Source organism: Salmo trutta, chromosome 21, assembly GCF_901001165.1.
Source record: "Salmo trutta chromosome 21, fSalTru1.1, whole genome shotgun sequence".
Lineage (NCBI taxonomy): Eukaryota > Metazoa > Chordata > Actinopteri > Salmoniformes > Salmonidae > Salmo > Salmo trutta.
Window position 1 is genome coordinate 33,183,939 of NC_042977.1, and position 21,511 is coordinate 33,205,449.

The window sequence follows — 21,511 nt, forward strand, 5'->3', positions numbered from 1 at the left end:
TACCAAAGCCGAATAGGTGAAAATTTGGTTGATGTGCCCTTGTGCAAGGCACTTAACCCTAATTGCTCCTGTAAGTCACTCCGGATAAGAATGTCTGCTAAATGACTCAAATGTTCACTCTAAAAGAGTGATAATTCCTACAAGTTAGTTAAACCATTGACACACACCTTTACAGCTTCAGAGATAGCCAGTCCCACATATACATTTTGTCTCTTGATATTCTTTTGAAACATGGCAACTGCCCATGTGACAAAACCACTCTTTTCATTTCTTTACCTATTTATTTCTATACCTCCAATAGGTTGTCTGTACAAAAGACCAGTCCAGTCATATTCACTATATACCTGTTCACATACTCCTGGGCTTCATACAGGTATTATTAAAGACGGTGGCCCTTCCTGGGCTTTAAATTCATGATGTTCAAACTGTGATTTGGGTATTAACTTCTTAAAATGCCCCTACGCAGTGTGCTATGATTATGGGAATGTTGAATATTAGAACAGGGATGATTTAACATAATTATGTGCAGTGCAGTCAGTGGTGGTGGAAATACAAGACAATACGGGAGCACATTGAGTGAGTAGTTTTGTGACTTTACTTTCTGGTAGGTAAACACCATCAGCACTATTCTTGCTGTACTGGTTTCAGCAACAACATCTCTCCAAAATGTACTGTATACTGTAATAAAATATATGAATTTAATCAGTTACCCAAAATATGGTATGGTGCCATGAGTAATCCTGTCAAGAAATGTCAATAAATATACTATAGAAATTGTCCCTTCAAAACCCCATATAACAGGTTTATCTTTGCTAGGAAATGCATTAGTGAGACCATCCAAAAGTACTACAGCAAAGAGAGAGACATCATTAAAATATCTGTGTTAGTGGTGTAACTTTTTCAGTGGGGTGTAAAAGTGGCATTGAGTTACTCACACTCTTGCATTCTTTAAATGGAAAAGTTGAGAAAAAAGAGAAGGTCAAGAGAAGTCAAGAAAACAAGCTCTTTCCTGAGTCAAACACAGCCATGGTATAACCTTACCATGCCAAGGAAACTGAAGACTTGACTATTAACAGGTCTGTTATGAGACTGAGTCACGGGCCTTCTCAAAGCCCTGCTATGTGTCAGTCAACATAAAAAACAACAGTTGTGTGAGAGCTGAGGATACAAATAAAGAATTAAAAATAGTAAAGGAAAATACAACTCTTCTGCAAAACGCATCCTGCTGTGACACTTTCTGTATTTTGCTAATTATATATCTTGAAAACTTGATAGCTGACTGAAATCAATTCGGGACTGAATCAACAGTGGAGTAATGAAACAAACACCAAGAGATAGTTTTTGAGCCCCGAATTTCCCTTTAAGATGTTTTGTATAATCATGTATAATCATGTCTAAGGAGTGTTTTACCCCATAAAATTGTACTTGTGTGTGAGGAATCTAAAGTTCATCCCAGGAATCACATAAACTCGCTTTTCCAAGAGACCAGGCAATGACGACTGTGGGTGACTTTCTCACACCTACAGTATAAGAAATGTGAGGAATCTAAAGTTATTCCCAGGATTCACACAAACATGCTTTCGAAAAGACCAGGCAATGACGACTGTGGGTGACTTTCTCACACCTATAAGAAATGTCCTCCTCTCCAACCCAAGAATGGGCCTTCAATCTTATAGTAAGGTCTTCATAAACACTGTATGTTTCTACTCTGTCAACAACTAACTCTCAATATATACAATCACTTTTAGGCAAGAACCCAATGATGATCACACAATTTCAGCTATAAATGTTTATTAATTATTTATAAACTTCATGTTGACTAATAATTAACATTTACCCTTAAAGGGGCAATCAGCAGTTACTACATCAATTTTTGGACTAATAAATAATAATATGTGCCCATTGATTCTTGAATAATATAACTTGATGAGCTGAGTTCAACTGTCGTACCCTATCAGAACCCCAAATATAAGCTTGTTTTACTACAACATTTGTAAACAAATAAAATGTAAACAAAAATAATACAGCCTCAAAACATGGTTAAAACTATCATTTTTATATCATGGTGTAGTGTACAGTAATTATATTTGATATGTGTATATACAGTATATCTACTTCACATGTGACTCGTACTAAGACTAAGCAATTAGCCTATTCAAATGTTTATATCTGACTCCATAAATATAATCAGCAATATGCTGAAACACTATAGTTGGCTTACAGTAATAGGCAATCAAGAAATGTCTGAGAGTGGAATTGTAAATACAAGTCTATTTAATGACTTTGTAAAAATGAATGGATTCACATACAAGGCATGAAGATTAAGTTACAAACATTAAAGGGATAATCCACCCACAGAAATAAAAATCATGAAACTCCTGTCAATTTGGTGAAAGCCTATGTTCTATCTGTGGGTAAAAAAAATCCCCATGATTTAACTTCTAAGTGTGAAAATCAGGAAATTGTGTATTAACTACATAATTCATGAAACTGGAGAGAGGGGATTACACACTATCACATTTAATAACGCTTTAAAAACAATGACCTGCATTCCAGATTGTCAAATCAGCCAATATGGATGGCCATACTTGTTTAGAACACATCCATCAGTTTAAATTGTCAATACAAAGCATAGACTTCCCTTAGATGTGCTCAATTTAAGCAGTGTCCCAAATTATTAACGTCTGTTCCTCCTTCATGTACCATGTCGCAATTTGCCGTGTCTGTAGGAAACAGAGCTATTACAGGAGGAGATAGGAGGAATCCCATTGGGCAATGAATGGAGAAATGCCCCACCCAACTGACTGTCGACCAATCGCATTCATGTTGTCATGCTTGCATCACGCGGTTGCTAAGCTAATCATCATACAATCCGATTCAAATGGAGTTCATATGTTCTCAAAACTGTCTCTGTGGGAAAGCAACATAATGCTGCTCTCGGCAGAGACACCGTTTATAGCCCAGTGGCAGAGAAAAACTGCAAGACTCTTAAATTGATAGCGCAGTTTGTTTAGCGATATTACAGCTAGCTAGTTCCTTCACATGCTAATATTGACTTTGGGATTATTGTATGTAGCTATGTTTTCTAGCTAGCCGAAATAGAGAACATTGCATTTACGTTTTAGTCATTTAACAGAGGCTCTTATCCAGAACAACTTGCAGTAGTGAGAGCATACATATTAACAGTGTTTACACTGTTAATAATTTGAATTAGTGGTTTGGGGTGTATTACCCCTTTAACAAGCACTACAAGGCATTATTTCAAGCATATAGATTAGGGATGCACGATATATCGGTGAACTTATTGGAATCGGCCGATATTAGCTAAAAATGCCAACATCGGTATCTGCCCGATGTCTAGTTTAATGCCGATGTCAAAGCTGACGTGCATACCTATATAACGTAGGTACATGATGTAATGACGCCACGTAAAATGTTGCGCTACACGTGCAACACAGCATTCCTAACCTAGCCTACAATGTCTGCTGTGTGGATCGAGCAGTCAACAAGTCGAGCAGTCATTTGAAAGAGTAAGAACATTTCAGCGAGACAAATCAAAGGCGAAATCCATTAACGCCAAGATAATGGAATTCATTGCCCTTGAAAATCAACCGTTTTCTGTCGTGGGTGATGTTGGCTTTCGCGACTGGTCGAGCCCCAGTACACACTAACGTTACCAAGTGCGCTATTTTTCAGATGTTGCCCTACTGGAGTAACACAGTAATAGCGTCTCTGCTATTAGCTTCACGACATACTATGGAATGCCTTTGGGTCTTTGCGTGTCAAAAAAGATACATGTCAAATAACACTATTTGACAATAATAAGCTTAAATAAGCTTTTAATTTGACACGTCAAATAACACAGTTCTATTATAGAATGTTGTGTGTTCTGAATTTGCACGTACAAGCCAAGCGCCACCACTACTATCAGTAGCACTGTCAAAGCTGTACAAAAAAGTCTGCAAACAAGCAAACACCGGCCATAAACAATGTGTTTACAATACCGTGCTGGTAATAAAGCATTATTTGTTCGATGGCAACTTCTGGGGTAGCTAGCTAGCTTTAGCTTGGTACCTAGCTAGCACCAATACAACCAGCCTGAAAACAATAACCAGTAGAAACTGCAGTCATTTTCACTATTCTTAGCAATGATTTAAGAATCCTTGTGAGTAAGTATTGGCTAGGTAGCCACTTGTTGCTCGCCTATTGAAATTGAACTTCAGTTCATGAAAATAAAAAGCTAGCCAGCTACTTAACCCTGTTGCCCAAAGCTAACGTTATAAGCAGTCAGCTAGCTTCATCTGGCTAGTGAGGCTCGACCTGACCGTGGTTATGTGTTGTGAAGCTAGCCACAATAAGGATTAGGCACAATAGTGAAATTTGCGGTTTGCCTTCAAAATAAAAGTACCTATTTGAAAGTAACACGACGTTCCATTGGAACACAGGAGTGATGGTTTCTGATAATGGGCCTCTGTACGCCTATGTAGATATTCCATTAAAAATCTGCCGTTTCCAGCTACAATAGTCATTTACAACATTAGCAATGTCTATACTGTATTTCTGATCAATTTTATATTATTTTAATGGACAAAAAAATTGCTTTTCTTTCAAAAACAAGGACATTTCTAAGTGACCTCAAACTTTTGAACGGTAGTGTAAATGCCATCAAAATATATTTTTGGTCAGTGTGGTGTGTGTGTGTGTGTGTGTGTGTGTGTGTGTGTGTGTAACCTTTATTTAACTAGGCAAGTCAGTTAAGAACAAATTCTTATTTACAACGACGGCCTACCCCGGACGACGCTGGGCCAATTGTGCGTTGCCCTATGGAACTCCCAATCACGGCCGGATGTGATACAGCCTGGATTCAAACCAGGGACTGTAGTGACGCCTCTTGCACTGAGATGCAGTGCCTTAGACCGCTGTGTCCATGTGTGTGTGTTAACTATTTAACTGTACTAGAATGCTTAAAAGGCCGTTAAAATTTTAAATATCGGTTATCGGTATCAGGTTTATTTGGCAAGGAAAATATCGGATATCGGTATCGGCCAAAAATGCCATATCGGTGCATCACTAATATAGATCCTACGGTTAATTTACAGGACGAAGCATGAACAAAGAAATGCCTTTTAGGCCGAAGGCCTAGAAGCCTAGGAAATGAGAATTGAACATACAACCTTCTTCCATGAACTGGATACAGGATAAGAGAGAGAACAAAGGCATTTCATTCCATTTATAACATCTGAAGGTGTAACCTTTTAACCCAAAACCAACCACAATTGACCAATCAAACGATACCAAGTTAACAGAGTAAACGGTAAACTTTTTACAGGATGTTACAGCATCTAGGTGCTTGTGTGGGGATGAGACCAGTGTACATAAGACATAATTCCTGAGAGGACCATAAAACCTTTTTGCATAATAGAGTAATTGAGAGTTCACCCTGCATAGATACAAGTAACCACAGAGATCAAACATCCTTAAAGATAGCCTCAGAGTTATCCTCAGTGAACAAGTTTCAGATAGATATCAAACATGGACACTATAGCATTATTCTGTCACATCCTCTGGATTCTGTAACAGAGTGATACATTTTGGCCCCTCAGAGGGGGAAGGGCTGACTAGTCTTTGGGCATTGTCCTTTTGTTCCTGAATCATTTTCAATGCAGCTCCAGGTGACAGAGAACACATAAATTAGGGCCGAACCTATAATGGATGGTCAGTACTTGCTTCCACAGCTCTGTTTATAAATTTGAGTGGATACATTTCTCCACCTTTATTGCTTCTATTGCACCATTAAAGACATAATATGTTAGGCTGTGTGGTTGTGGATTAAGTGTTTAGTGTCACATCCATTAAATCAATCAATCAATCAATCAATCTACCGATACCGATTATTGGAGGACCAAAAAAAAGCCGATACCGATTAATCGGACGATTTTTATATATATATTTGTAATAATGACAATTACAAAAATACTGTATGAACAATGTACACTTTTATTTTTACTTAATATAATACAGAAATACAATCAATTGAGTCTCAAATAAATAATGAAACATGTTCAATTTGGTTTAAATAATTCAAAAACACAGTGTTGGAGAAGAAAGTAAAAGTGCAATATGTGCCATGTAAAAAAGCTAACGTTTAAGTTCCTTGCTCAGAACATATGAAAACTGGTGGTTCCTTTTAACATGAGTCTTCAATATTCCCAGGTAAGAAGTTTTAGGTTGTAGTTATTATAGGACTATTTCTCTCTATACCATTTGTATTTCATATAGCTTTGACTATAGGCACTATAGTATTGCCAGCCTAATCTCGGGAGTTAATAGGCTTGAAGTCATAAACAGCGCTGTGGTTCAAGCATTGCTAAGAGCTGCTGGCAAACGCAGGAAAGTGCTGTTTGAATGAATGCTTACGAGCCTGCTGCTGCCTACCACCGCTCAGTCAGACTGCTCTATCAAATATCAAATCATAGACTTAATTTTAATATAATAAACACACAGAAATATGAGCCTTAGGTCATTAATATGGTCAAATCTGGAAACTATCATTTCGAAAACAAAACGTTTATTCTTTCAGTGAAATACGCAACCGTTCTGTATTTTATCGAACGGGTGACAACCTTTAGTCTAAATATTGCAGTTACATTGCACAACCTTCAATGTTGTGTCATAATTATGTAAAATTCAGGCAAATTAATGACGGTCTTTGTTAGGAAGAAATGGTCTTCACACAGTTCGCAATGAGCCAGGTGGCCCAAACTGCGGCATATACCCTGACTCTGCTTGCACTGAAAGCAAGATAAGTGACACAATTTCCCTAATTAATATTGCCTGCTAACATGAATTTCTTTTAACGAAATGTACAAGTTTAAAGAAATATACTTGTGTATTAATTCTATGAAAGGCATTGATGTTTATGGTTAGGTACATTGGTGTAACGATTGTGCTTTTTCGCAAATGCGCTTTTGTTAAATCATCACCCGTTTTGCGAAGTTGAAGTAGGCTGTGATTCGATAATAAATTAACGGGCACTGCATTGACTATATGCAACACAGGACAAGCTAGTTAAACTAGTAATATCATCAACCATGTGTAGTTAACTAGTGATTATGTTAAGATTTTTTTTTTTTATGAGATAAGTTTAATGCTAACTAGCAACTTACCTTGGCTCCTTGCAGCCACCAGGTCCTTTTGATGCTGCACTCACGTAAACAGGTGGTCAGCCTGCCACTCAGTCTTCTCGTGGATTGCAATGTAATCGGCCATAATCGGCGTCCAAAAATGCAGATGATCGATTGTTATAAAAACTTGAAATCGGACCTAATTAATCGCCCATGCCGATTAATCGGTCAACCTCTAAATCAATCAATCAAATGTATTTTATAAAGCCATTTTTACATCAGTAAAATTGTCACAAAGTGCTATACAGATACAGATTGAAGACTACTTCGTTACCACCTGTCCTCTTCACTTTGTCAGCACACACACACACACACACACACACACACACACACACACACACACACACACACACACACACACACACACACACACACACACACGTATTGCTCCTCCTGTCAAACTGACAGGAATAAAGGGAGACTTCTCAAGGGAATGAAAGGAAACAGTCAATCAATTTGTCTGCCATTAACTTAGAGTGAAACACATTTGTGTGCCAGCCAGGGCATTCTCTAGTAAACTTATTATATCATCTTACATTCAGGAACATGTTTTTTCTATAATTCACAACATAATAATGGGGTGGCAGGTAACCTAGTGGTTAGAGTGTTAGGCCAGTAACTGAAAGGTTGCTAGATCGAATCCCTGAGCTGACAAGGTAAAAATCTGTCGTTCTGCCCCTGAACAAGGCGGTTAACCCACTGTTCCTAGGTCGTCATTGAAAATAAGAATTTGTTCTTAACTGACTTGCCTAGTTAAATAAAGATAAAAAATAACCCTGTATGATGACAGAGAACTTAAGAAAAGCACAATGCACTTGCTCTCTAGAGAACCCTTTGAAGAAACCTTTCCACGGAGGGATCTACCTGGAACCAAAAATGGTCTCCTCTGTCTCAGTGACATCCATTGTCAATTCAGGGTTATCCAACAGGCTCCCTCAGAAATGCTCAAGTGTCAGCAAGGTTACCAGCTATGGATTTAAAAGTCTGATCGCAATCATCATCATTACTTTGAAATGGATGCACAAAATGGAACCGCCAATCAAGCAAGAATAATTCTCACCCAGGTTCTAAACTGTCCATGGTGACTGTCTGATGACAATATACAAATGTATACAGAAAAGCCTAGCTATTCTTGTTGTGAATGTGCAGACAGTGACGCTATTAACAGTAGCATCCATAGAAACATGATGCAATAGATGATTACCTAGTACTGTCCTAACATCGCCATCCTCTGTGACCTCTAGAAGAATAGAGAGAGAACAACCAGGAAGTCTTACTACAGCAATTCCAGTAGGAATCAATCTGTGTACCTGTACTGGCGCTGGTCGAAGGATGATCAGTGATGCATGATCATTACATGTATTAAGCTCTCTCCTCTCTGAGGAAGCTATTTTCAAGGCACTTGAGATCTCCATTTGTGTTTTTTTGTCTGGGAGAAATCTTCTGACCCATTTAAAATAATTTCCAAAACGACACTTTACATGCACTTTAAAAGCTGACCTACAGTATACACATAATGATACAGAGTGAAACAGCTATGAGACAATGATGTCTGTCTGGTGCACATCTCATGATACTGCTTCACCTTCCTACTTCAGTTGAAAGGACAACAACCAATCCAGTACCAGATAATACTGTGGAACACCGTTTGTCCATCATACATCCGCTGCACAGTGAATCCCATTTCAGCACTCAAGCACTCAAGTGTATTGTGTAACTTATTCCGAAAGGGTTAAATGTTGGCACCAACTTTTAACACAGCTTGTGTATTAATATTCACCCAAAGCATCTAGGGATATGACATGCCTAGGGCTCTAAAACAGTAATAACAACATGGTTAGAGATAACATTCCACTCTATCAATCTCAGATATTGCTGTCCCCCACTATGAAATCGGGGAAGGGACTGTGGATCTATCTCCATCCGTCCGTCCGTTATTCACACGCGATATCTCAGACAGCAAACTTGTGTGAATCTTGCCATAGAGATCCGTAACTTTTATAAAATGACACTGATTGGCCCAAGGTGGGACCTATAGTAATTCATTAAAATGTGTTAGTGTCACAATGTGCGCAACTGGTTGAAGGTAAGTCAGGTGCAGGAGAGCAGAGATGGGTGATAACAGGCACACTTTATTCATGCCCAAGGAAAACAGCGATAACGCCCAAAGTACACAAACGATACAATAAACAAAACACACGGGTCAAACACATACCCGGCGCAAACCAGCCTGATGCGAACCACACGTAACACACAAACACTTCCACACACAGACATGGGGGGAACAGAGGGTAATATACATATAGTCAGATGAGGGAATGTGAACCAGGTGTGCGGGAAAACAAGACAATACAAATGGAAAATGAAAGGTGGAGCGGCGATGGCTAGAAGACCGGTGACGTCGACCGCCGAACAAGGAGGGACCGACTTCTGTGGAAGTCGTGACAGTTAGTCATATCTCAAATGGCGCGGGGGGGGGCTCCATCATTCACTGTTGCCTTGTTGATTATTAGACTATACTGAACAAAAATATCAACGCATCATGCAATTTCAAAGATTTTACTGAGTTACAGTTCATAAGGAAATCAGTCAATTCATCTGTGACATTGTGTTGTGTGACAAAACTGCACATTTTTAAGTGGCCTTTTATTGTCCCTAGCATAAGGGGCACCTGTGTAATGATCATGCTGTTTAATCAGCTTCTTGATATGCCACACCTCTCAGGTGGATGGATTATCTTGGCAAAGGAGAAATGCTCACTAACAGGGATGTAAACACATTTGTGCACAAAATGAGAGAAAAATAAGCTTTTTGTGTGTATGGAAAATGTCTGGGATGTTTTATTTCAGCTCATGAAACATGGGACCAACATTTTACATGTTGCGTTTATGTTTTTGTTCAGTGTAGAATCGAAAGACACACAAGCTAACATATTGGAAGAATATTCCAAGCAGAGAAAATGGGTCTTTACTTAAGAGCTTAGGGGCTTAATAATACTTACAGTAATGTGGTCCAAACAGCATATTAGCATGTACAAGCCAGTTGCTAATTGTTTTGACTAAACGGACAGTGTGTTAGCAGGTACAAGCCAGGTGCTAATTGTTTTGACTAAACGGACAGTGTGTTAGCATGTACAAGCCAGGTGCTAATTGTTTTGACTAAACGGACAGTGTGTTAGCAGGTACAAGCCAGGTGCTAATTGTTTTGACTAAACTAAGGTGGTAAGTAGATAATGGTACGTTCGTATCCTATCAGTGTTACCACCATTCAATTACTGTACACTTCAGGGGAGGCTGCTGAGGGGAGGACAACTCATAATAATGGCTGGAACAGAGGGAATTGAATGGCATCAAACACATGGAAACCCTGTGTGTGATGTATTTAATACCATTCCACTAATTCCGCTCCAGCCGTTAGCACGAGCCGTTCCTCCCCAATTAAAGTGCCACCAACCTCCTGTGGTACACTTCGTTAGGGGGAATAAACCCCTATTGTTAACTCACAGCTGTTCTTCTTCCTTCATGGGAAAGAATTGAGTGCCTTATGTGTTATTTTGTGAAATATTGAAATATACACGGTATATACACTGTCAGATGCGTCGTAAAAAGTGGACCAATGCGCAGCGGGTATCGTGCTCACCTTCCTTTTTTATTTGGATAAACGTAAACACTTAACAAAACAACGACGAAAAACAGTCCTGTAAGGCTACACATGGAACAACTACCCACAAACACAGTGACAAAAACCCCCTACTTAAATATGGCCTCGAAGAACAGCTGCTTCCAATTGAAGGCCAAACCAAACCTGAACATAGAAATAGACTAAATAGACATTCAAACATAGAAACAGACAATATAGAACATTACCCAAAAACCCAAGACACATAAATCAAACACACCCCTGCCACGTCCTGACCATACTATAATAACAAAATGACCCCTTACTGGTCAGGACGTGACAGTACCCCTCCCCCCCCCGAAAGGTACTGTCACAAAAAAACCAAAACTAAAGGGAGGGAAAGGAGGGTGGCTGTGCAAACAACCCCCTTCCCCAAACTCCCCCCTACGGAGGTGGCTCTGGTTCTGGCCCTAGTCCCCAACCTAACCTGTCCGCTGAAGGCTCTGGGCTGAGGAGCGACTCTGGAAGCGCCGGGCTGAGGAGCCGACTCTGGCTGCGCCGGACTGGCGGGCCGACTCTGGCTGCGCCGGACTGGCGGGCCGACTCTGGCTGCGCCGGACTGGCGGGCCGACTCTGGCTGCGCCGGACTGGCGGGCCGACTCTGGCTGCGCCGGACTGGCGGGCCGACTCTGGCTGCGCCGGACTGGCGGGCCGACTCTGGCTGCGCCGGACTGGCGGGCCGTCGCCGGAAGCACTGGACGGGGCACTGTCGCCGGAAGCTCTAGACGGGGCACTGTCGCCGGAAGCTCTAGACGGGGACTGCGCACTGAAGGCCTGATGCGTGGGACTGGCTTTGGAGGCGCCAGACTAGTGACACGCACCACAGGGCTAGTGCGAGGAGCAGGAACAGGACGTACTGGACTGGGCAGGCGCACTAAAGGCCTGGTGCATGGGGCTGGCTTTGGAGGCGCCAGACTAGGGACGCGCACCACAGGGCTAGTGCGTGGAGCAGGAACAGGACGTACTGGACTGGGCTGACTCAATGAAGGCCTGGTGTGTGGGGCTGGCTTTGGAGGCACCAGCCTAGTAAAACGCACCTCAAGGCTAGTGCGAGGAGCAGGAACAGGACGTACTGGACTGGGCAGGCGCACTAGAGGCCTGATGCGTGGGGCTGGCTTTGGAGGTGCCAGCCTAGTAACACGCACCTCAGGGCTAGTGCGAGGAGCAGGAACAGGGTAAACTGGACCCTGGAGATGCACTGGAGGTCTGGAGCATACAGCCTGCACAACCCTTCCTGGCTGAGTGCTCAACATCGCCTGGCCATACTGAGGAGCTTTAACCAATCGCACCGGCCTTTGAATGCTTCTGGGCAATGTAGTTCTGTCAGGTGCATCGTAAAAAGTGGACCAAGGTGCAGCGGGTATCGTGCTCATCTTCCTTTTTTATTTGGGTAAACATGAACACTTAACAAAAATAACAAAACAATAAGGCTACACAGCTATACATGGAACAACTACCCACAAACACAGTGACAAAAACCCCCTACTTAAATATGGCCTCCAATTAGAAGCAACGAAGAACAGCTGCTTCCAATTGAAGGCCAAACCAAACCTGAACAGAGAAATAGACTAAATAGACATTCAAACATAGAAATAGACCACATAGAACATTACCCAAAAACCCAAGACTCATAAATCAAACACACCCCTGCCATGTCCTGACCATACTATACAGTGGGGGGGAAAAGTATTTGATCCCCTGCTGATTTTGTACGTTTGCCCACTTACAAAGAAATGATCAGCCTATAATTTTAATGGTAGGTTTATTTGAACAGTGAGAGACAGAATAACAACAAAAAAATCCAGAAAAACGCATGTCAAAAATGTTATAAAATGATTTCCATTTTAATGAGGGAAATAAGTACATTTACATTTAAGTCATTTAGCAGACGCTCTTATCCAGAGCGACTTACAAATTGGTGCATTCACCTATAATATCCAGTAGAACAACCACTTTACAATAGTGCATCTAAATCTAAGTATTTGACCCCTCTGCAAAACATGACTTAGTACTTGGTGGCAAAACCCTTATTGGCAATCACAGAGGTCAGACGTTTCTTGTAGTTGGCCACCAGGTTTGCACACATCTCAGGAGAGATTTTGTCCCACTCCTCTTTGCAGATCTTCTCCAAGTCATTAAGGTTTCGAGGCTGACGTTTGGCAACTCAAACCTTCAGCTCCCTCCACAGATTTTCTATGGGATTAAGGTCTGGAGACTGGCTAGGCCACTCCAGGACCTTAATGTGCTTCTTCTTGAGCCACTCCTTTGTTGCCTTGGCCGTGTGTTTTGGGTCATTGTCATGCTGGAATACCCATCCACGACCCATTTTCAATGCCCTGGCTGAGGGAAGGATGCTCTCACCTACGATTTGACAGTACATGGCCCCGTCCATCATCCCTTTAATGCGGTGAAGTTGTCCTGTCCCCTTAGCAGAAAAACACCCCCAAAGCATAATGTTTCCACCTCCATGTTTGACGGTGGAGATGATGTTCTTGGGGTCATAGGCAGGATTCCTCCTCCTCCAAACACGGCGAGTTGAGTTGATGCCAAAGAGCTCCATTTTGGTCTCATCTGACCACAACACTTTCACCCAGTTGTCCTCTGAATGATTCAGATGTTCAATGGAAAACTTCAGACGGGCATGTATATGTGCTTTCTTGAGCAGGGGGACCTTGCGGGCGCTGCAGGATTTCAGTCCTTCACGGCGTAGTGTGTTACCAATTGTTTTCTTGGTGACTATGGTCCCAGCTGCCTTGAGATCATTGACAAGATCCTCCCGTGTAGTTCTGGGCTGATTCCTCACCGTTCTCATGATCATTGCAACCCCACGAGGTGAGATCTTGCATGGAGCCCCAGGCCGAGGGATATTGACAGTTCTTTTGTTTTTCTTCCATTTGCGAATAATCGCACCAAATGTTGTCACCTTCTCACCAAGCCTTGACATCCTTGGAGAGCTCTTTGGTCTTGGCCATGGTGGAGAGTTTGGAATCTGATTGATTGATTGCTTCTGTGGGCAGGTGTCTTTTTTACAGGTAACAAGCTGCGGTTTGGAGCACTCCCTTTAAGAGAATGCTCCTAATCTCAGCTCGTTACCTGTATAAAAGACACCTGGGAGCCAGAAATGTTTCAGATTGAGAGGGGGTCAAATACTTATTTCCCTCTTTAAAATGCAAATCAATTTATAACATTTTTTACATGCGTTTTTCTGGATATTTTTGTTGTTATTCTGTCTCTCACTGTTCAAATAAACCTACCATTAAAATTATAGACTGATCCTTTCTTTATCAGTGGGCAAACGTACAAAATCAGCAGGGGATCACTGTAATAACAAAATGACCCCTTACTGGTCAGGACGTGACACTGTGTTGTAAAAAATAATTAGATATCTATATTGAAACGGCAAAAAGGGTTAACTTGAGACACATTCAAAGTGTTCTCCAACAGATGTCTCCTCCATTGCAACTGGCAGTGTGATAGGATGAGCATTGACCAGTTCAAATGTCTATGTACAAGTCTATATGAACGTGTTTATCAGGGCTGGGAATTGCCATCACGATGCGATATTATCACAAATACTTTGGTGCCGATACGATCTGCATTGCGATTCTCACGATTCTATATGTATTACGATTCGATACTGTGATTTTATTGCTATTCAATGTTCCAAACATTTTGCTCACCATATGTCTGCTGCAGAGCGACAAGAGAGACCCATGAGAAAACAAGTTTTGATTAGTCATGGAAATAAAAGTGCTGAAAACAAATTGGCTCCCTGTTTAAAAAGAGGTAGTGCCAACTAGCCCCAAAATAATATTGCGATATTGTCAAAATGATAATATACGATATATCGTCAAAGATAATATCCCGATATGTACCAGTATTGATTTTTTCCCCTGTCACTAGTGCTTACAATGAATTTGCTTCTTGGATAAACATCTTGACTGAATCACATATCCTACATGGCTACCTTGTGTTTCACAGATACTTTGTTTGTTTAACTCTCACTCTGGGAGGAAGACATGACACTTGCAAGTCATCAGACAGCCAAAACACAGTCATGAGGTAGGAATTAGATGGCGATGCACACCGACCGCGGTTCCTCTTAATAAATTCAATAACCCAGTGAGTCTGAGTCACTCAGTCTGATAACAGACAATCCTACCAGGCAGGCAGCAGTGTGTTGGCCATGTCTGTGAGTTGCCACTAAACTATGAGTGTCAAGGTTAATAAAAAGCAGAGAATGACAATGTAGGATCTTAATTTGATAACATTTTTGTTGATGAGAATGTTAACACATGGTTTTATTAACAGTATTGCACTTTTCTTGTAGCCCATTTTTGTCCAGCTAATAGCCTAAACACCGATCAAGAAATATTATGGACTAAACGCTCAAATCCTCTTGCTGCAGGATTATTTTGCTACGACAATACTATTAGCTGGACAAATATGACCTACCACCTGGATTCGGTCCTATGTAATTTGAAATTGTGTTTTTAACATTGGATAAAAGTAGAGACTCAGAGATAGAAAACTAAATATATTTGCACAACAGTGGAGGAACAATGGGAAAATAATTTTGCTTTGAAAGTTGATAAACTTGTAACCCCACTTTTGAGAAAATGGCCCTTGAATGTTTTGGTACACCTACTGGAGAGTTATTCTTTGTCTACACGCATTCAGCATCGTTCACACCCTCTTAAGCCTTAGCCCCATCATCTCTTTAAGGATTCACATGTGAGGCCATGTGCTAATCAGATTGAGTAGTGTAGTAAAAATCTAAGATTTCAAGACTAAAAGTGGTAAACGTAGTAGCCTACAGTAAGGAAAAACTCCAGGTAAAAATATTATGTATCTAGTCCTTGGCCTATATCCTAATCTGACTTTGGTGCAGGTCATGTTGTTCTTCACATTACCGTCTCTGGTAAACACACACTATATCAAATAAAATCTAAATGTATTTGTCACATGCACAGGATACAGAAGGTGTAAACACTACAGTGAAATTGTTATTTGCATTCCAGAAATATCAAAAACAGAAAGTGTCCAGATAAAAATATTTTAAAAATATTTTATAATTATTAGATGACGCTTACCTGATACATTTTTCTAAATGAATGGGTCATGTGAAAGAAATGCTATATACACCCTCCCAGCCACATCTAGTTAAGTGGATGGGTCACTATTGTCTAGACATGTACTGTACACACGTTCATGAAATACAATAGATGGTCGTAATCACCCCAATCATCTGGCAAAGTCTTTTGTTTAGACTAGCTAGCTAGCTAAACAATGAAGCGGCATATTCCCAACTCATACTACTACCAAAACAAACATTGTCATAGCTGTAGTATGAATCTGCAGGTAGCTAAAGCTAACCAACTAGGTCCAATGTTAGCTAGCTTACATTAGGCTATAACTAGCAATCCAAATGGAGTTCTGATTAGAATAATATTACGACACAGATCATACACGTGCTAGCTAACAGTACACTTTAACTTGCAATGAATATGACTTTCTGACACAATTAGAAACGTATAAAATCTGAAAATGTAGCTAGACTCTTACCCGTATACATGGATGAATGCTTCACAGCAGACTGGAACCATTTAACTCAGTTTTGTTTGTAGCTACATCTTGTTTGGCCAGCGTTATGTCAAGTCACTCTGGTTCACACTGACCGTGGCGTGTGCAGAAAGTAGCCCATCAGGGCATCAATGTTGTTGAAAAAAGACGCAAAACTATTATAGTTCTCGATGGCTAACATTAAATCTTTCAAAAAACACCATGTTAGAAAGGACTATCAACATATACTGAGTAGCTCATGTTATAGACAGAAGCATGCTACATAGAAGACCAATCCAAACTCATCTCCCGGCATGTCCAGCCCATCCATTACCTCAGCTAATCATGGCTAGTGGTAAGGTTCCTGTCTTCTTCCGTGGCTAAACCAACTAGGCTCCTAATTTAACAATTTTATTCATATTTACAGATGGAATACAAGTTTGTTATTAAGGCACATGAAAGTTCACAAGTTCCAGAAGGAATTTCAACCAAAAAACGCATTTTGATCAACAACAAAAAATATATATTAAAATGCCTCTCCTGTGAAGTAGTGTTGTGCGAAATACGCCTAGCTTCCCGAAAAAGTTAACAAATTAAGACACTACATCTGTACAGCAAGCACCATCAGTTTATATCAACGTACGTTTTCTTTTTTTAAGTACTTCAAATGACAAAGTATAGCTTAATGGAAGAATACATACTAACTGACATAGGACTTAGACTTTCTTAATATAGTTATAGATGTTGTTAGTGCTTCATTACTCAGCCTTTGTAAGCTGGGGAAATCTACAGGTAACTGGCAAAATAAAGGAAACACCAACATAAAGCGTCTTAATAGGGCGTTGGGCCACCACAAGCCAGAACAGCTTCAATGACCTTGGCATAGATTCTACAAGTGTCTGGAACTCTATTGGAGGGATGTTTCCAAGAGAAATTCCATAATTTGGTATTTTGTTCATGTTGGTGGAAAACGCTGCCTCAGGTGCCGCTCCAGAATCTCCGATAAGAGTTCAATTGGGTTGAGATCTGGTGACTGAGACGGCCATGGCATATGGTTTACATCGTTTTCATGCTCATCAAACCATTCAGTGACCACTCATGCCCTGCGGATGGGGACATTGTCATCCTATGGTAAGCAAAATAATGGCCTGTCCAGCATTTTTATACATGACCCTAAGCATGATTGCTTAATTAACTGAAGAACCACACCTGTGTGGAAGCACCTGCTTTCAATATACTGTGTATCCCTCACTTACTCAAGTCTTTCCATCATTTTGGCAGTTACCTGGATACCATCATTGGACATATACTATAAAAAACACAACTCTTAAACATAACTTTTTAGAGAAAAATAACACAAACAAAACATCAAAACTGAAAGGGTAAACAAAATTTACAGACACAGCCTTTAACGACCAAATGTTGAATCAGCTATAAATGCAGTTAGCTATGTTAGAATTGTTTCACCCTGCCATCTAAACCAATGATGCAGCAGTGCTGCGGCACAGTGATGTACCACATCACCAGGGAAAGGCACTGTACCTCACAGCCCCAGCAAACTGCCTGTTGAACGCTCAACACACTCAGCCAAAAAACACAGCACAACCAGGACCAGCAGTGCTACTTGCAGTTGCCTGTACTGCTGTCGGCAAAGCCACTGTGTAGTCTTCAGAGTAGAGCTACTGTTATACTGACTTTTGAAAATAGCATCATCAACCTTGTGGCTTTACTAATAAGTTAACATCACCTATCAACATGAGAAAACCTACATGAGCATGACGTTACACAGACATCAAATGTTAATGAGTATTTGCCCCCATGTGGTGCATGTACACTAGCATTCTCCTTTGGAAAACACCACACTGAAATTACATGTGAATACATGTTTTCATTAATATAATACCCATGCCGGATACAAAGAATGGTAAAAACCTACATTTGTATTTGGACTCTCTCTCTCTCCCCTGATGATGTACATGCAGTTACTGTATCCAACATAGTTGAACAGAGATGTCAACATTACTATTGATTAGGCTTGGCAAAGTGATTTAACACATGCACTCTATCTCTGTGTGATGGGGCTTCAGTAGGATTCATGCATAATTGAAATGACACACATTATAGTCTACTGTAGTAAAACAATTTCCCATATAATTAAGTAAATGCCTACATTTTATGAGGTACTTTAATAGCATTAATTCAAGAAAATTGCACTGCATAGCATTATGTACCTGAGTGAATGCAATACACTGAGTGGGTGGGTACACTCTTAGAAAAAAAAGGTGGTATCTAGAACCTAAAAGGATTCTTCGGCTGTCCCCATAGGATACGCCTATTTGGTTCTAGGTAGAACCCTTTCCCGAGAGCGTTCTACATGAAACGCAAAATAGTTCTACTTTGAATCAAAAATGGTTCTACCTGGAACCAAAAAGGGTTCTACAATGGGGACAGCCGAAGAACCCCTTTGGAACCCTTTTTTTCTAAAAGTATATGTATCCACAGTATGCTCTGAGCAGGGCAGTGGAATAGGTCAGAATATAACTTTGTACGTACAATGTCTAACAAAACATCCTTGCTCTACCAGTGCTATGGGAAGAGATGTTAAGGAATGTGTCTGTTTAATTTGTTCCATTATGAAGAAAATCATCTGTCAACATAATTCCAGCTTCAATAGGCTGGGATGTTCAATGAAGGTCACAATTATAAAAAAAAATATATAGCCTAGCTTCAACCTATTACAACTGAATAGGCTGTAAGATTAGCTGCCTACGCATGAGGTAAAATACAAGAATGACATGCAGAACATGTTCTATAATGAAATGAATAACTTACCAGACAGACGTGACTGAGGACCAAGCTGAAGAAAAGAAAGCCCACACTGTGGAACACTAGAGTGAGGCCCATCCCTGAGACAACCATGCCGAACCTCCAATAGTCGTTTCAGAAAGCAAGGTTGAGTTGATGCTTCAGTTTTAATGACTTAATTTACTTTAAACTGTGTTCAAAAGAGCAAGTCATCTTTCACTCCATCTGTCCTAATAATGGTCTTGATAGTGGCTTGTAAAATCATAACTATAATCTCTACGCTTTCCCTCCCTCTTTTTAAATCTGTAATACGTTCAAACTGAGCCCACTCACTTTATTTATCTGCATGTCTGTTTTTTTTAAGTTTTTTTTTTTACTTCTTCTGAAATTACATCCACATGTCAGACTATTTATGTCGCTCTCGTTCTGCGGTGGGAAGTTCAAATGATTCTTTGTGGAGAAGAAACCAGCGCTGTATTTTTAGGTCTTTTAAATTTCCCTTCAGACTAACTTAAACACTTCAGTATGGAGCTGTGCGCCTTTATGCCATACCCCAAATTTCCTTCCCAAGAACCCCGTCCAAATGTTAATTGTTAAGTGGACAAAATCATATGAAAATGTCACTTATTATATGACCTAAGATAATTTACATATAGCGCACAAACGCATGGTTCATCATGTCATCTATCACAGTGAAGAACTATCGAAAATTGAATTACATCATCTTTTCTCGGGAAGCCGTGTTAACATGAAAAGTGCATCTCAAGGCAAAGCGTCATGTTAGTCATAGAATTAGCAACTTTTTCTAATAAGATTCGTGCAATGACGAAACATTTTATCGTGTAGGCTGTCCCACGAGACATTAATTTCTAAACTGAATAGATGATGGACCATGCATACGAATGACCAACTATTCTAGACATTGTATCGAACTATAAAACGTGTAACTTCATACTTATATTAATTCTATGTGGATGTATCAAATCTACAAACAGAACCATGCTCTGTTTACGCATGGTGGTGTAGAGTCCAAGGAAATCGCAAACCAGGCTATAAAGATCACACTTACGCTATTTGTGACAAACCAAACTCTGATGCATTTCATCTTTTTCAGAACAACCTAAATCTAAAAAGGCAGCCTCCTTTCAAAATAAATTAGAAAGTTAAAGAGTTATCCCTAATATTCAACGCGGCGCCAGATGTGAACGGCAGTTGCTCGACACCAGTTGTGAGAGTATGAAGGCGGATAAGAGGCAGGTATTAGAGAAGCGCGTGAAAGGTTCTCATTGGTCCGCGCTCTCTTGCGTTAGATTGAACCACGTCTCTTAAATGACATACAGTATTTTCTCACCCCTTTCCACACAATCTCCACATTCAACATATTTCTGAGTGTTGCCAGTTTATTACAGCAAACTACGCTAACATTTTGCATATTTTATTGTATTTTCTATCAACAGATAATGAATGGGAGATGTAAAATGTTCCAGGCAAATTTAGCCTACACTGTTATTTTTCCACTAGTAGCCTAGCCATACTGTGCATATCCTCTAACATGATGTCCACTTTGCCATAATATAATTGTTATCGCCAGACTTGTGAACACATTTTGTGACTGAATGATAAATAAATAAAAAGACATACATATTGTTATTGTTACTGTATTATTACATACATTTCCAAATTCAAGTGACCCTTCATGAATTTACAATTTACAATCTTTCAAATTGCCAACTATTGTATCTTCAGCAGTGTTGAGCTACCAATTACTTCATAATGGAAGAAGTTTTAAGCTACACTAAAGCTAAAGGGTAGGTAGCATAAACTTAACCACATGTAACATCTTGATTTGCATTAGTATACACATCAAAAATCCCAATGCGAAGTTACACCTCAGTTTTTTGAGTTATTACATAAAACTGTTCAGAATTCCGAAGAATGCCGAAGTCATTTAGTAAAAAAAAAAAATCGGGGGGGTGATGTAATATGGAGGAACTGACAAGCCAGCCTATTCCCTATAAAGTAAATTCCAACAGAAATAACTTCCAATGTATAACTTCAAATTAAGCCAAATTGTTTGCACTCATGACTATTAGTTTCAATTTAATTTTCAACCAAATTACAAGAAAATACAGTACTTTCTACATTTACTGTTACAAATCAACATGCAAGGTTGCTAACCAATTAGCATTCTAACATTAGCCTTACCAGCCTGCTAACGTTATGTTAGCACTACATGAGTCAGCCAGTTGCTATCAACACCTAGTTTACAGCTACAATAAAGT

The 21,511-nt window shown here is 40.0% G+C and overlaps 1 protein-coding gene across 1 annotated transcript in view; it reads right to left on the reverse strand.

Annotated features, from left to right (window-relative positions):
• The window catches only part of LOC115157207 (parathyroid hormone/parathyroid hormone-related peptide receptor), a 65,666-nt gene extending 45,213 nt beyond the window's left edge, over positions 1-20,453 (reverse strand). Inside the window, exon 1 of the mRNA XM_029705267.1 lies at positions 19,257-20,453. Within this exon, the coding sequence (XP_029561127.1) occupies positions 19,257-19,343 (87 nt within the window). The 5' untranslated portion in view covers positions 19,344-20,453. The remainder of the gene's footprint in view (positions 1-19,256) is intronic.
• Positions 20,454-21,511: the final 1,058 nt, after the last annotated feature.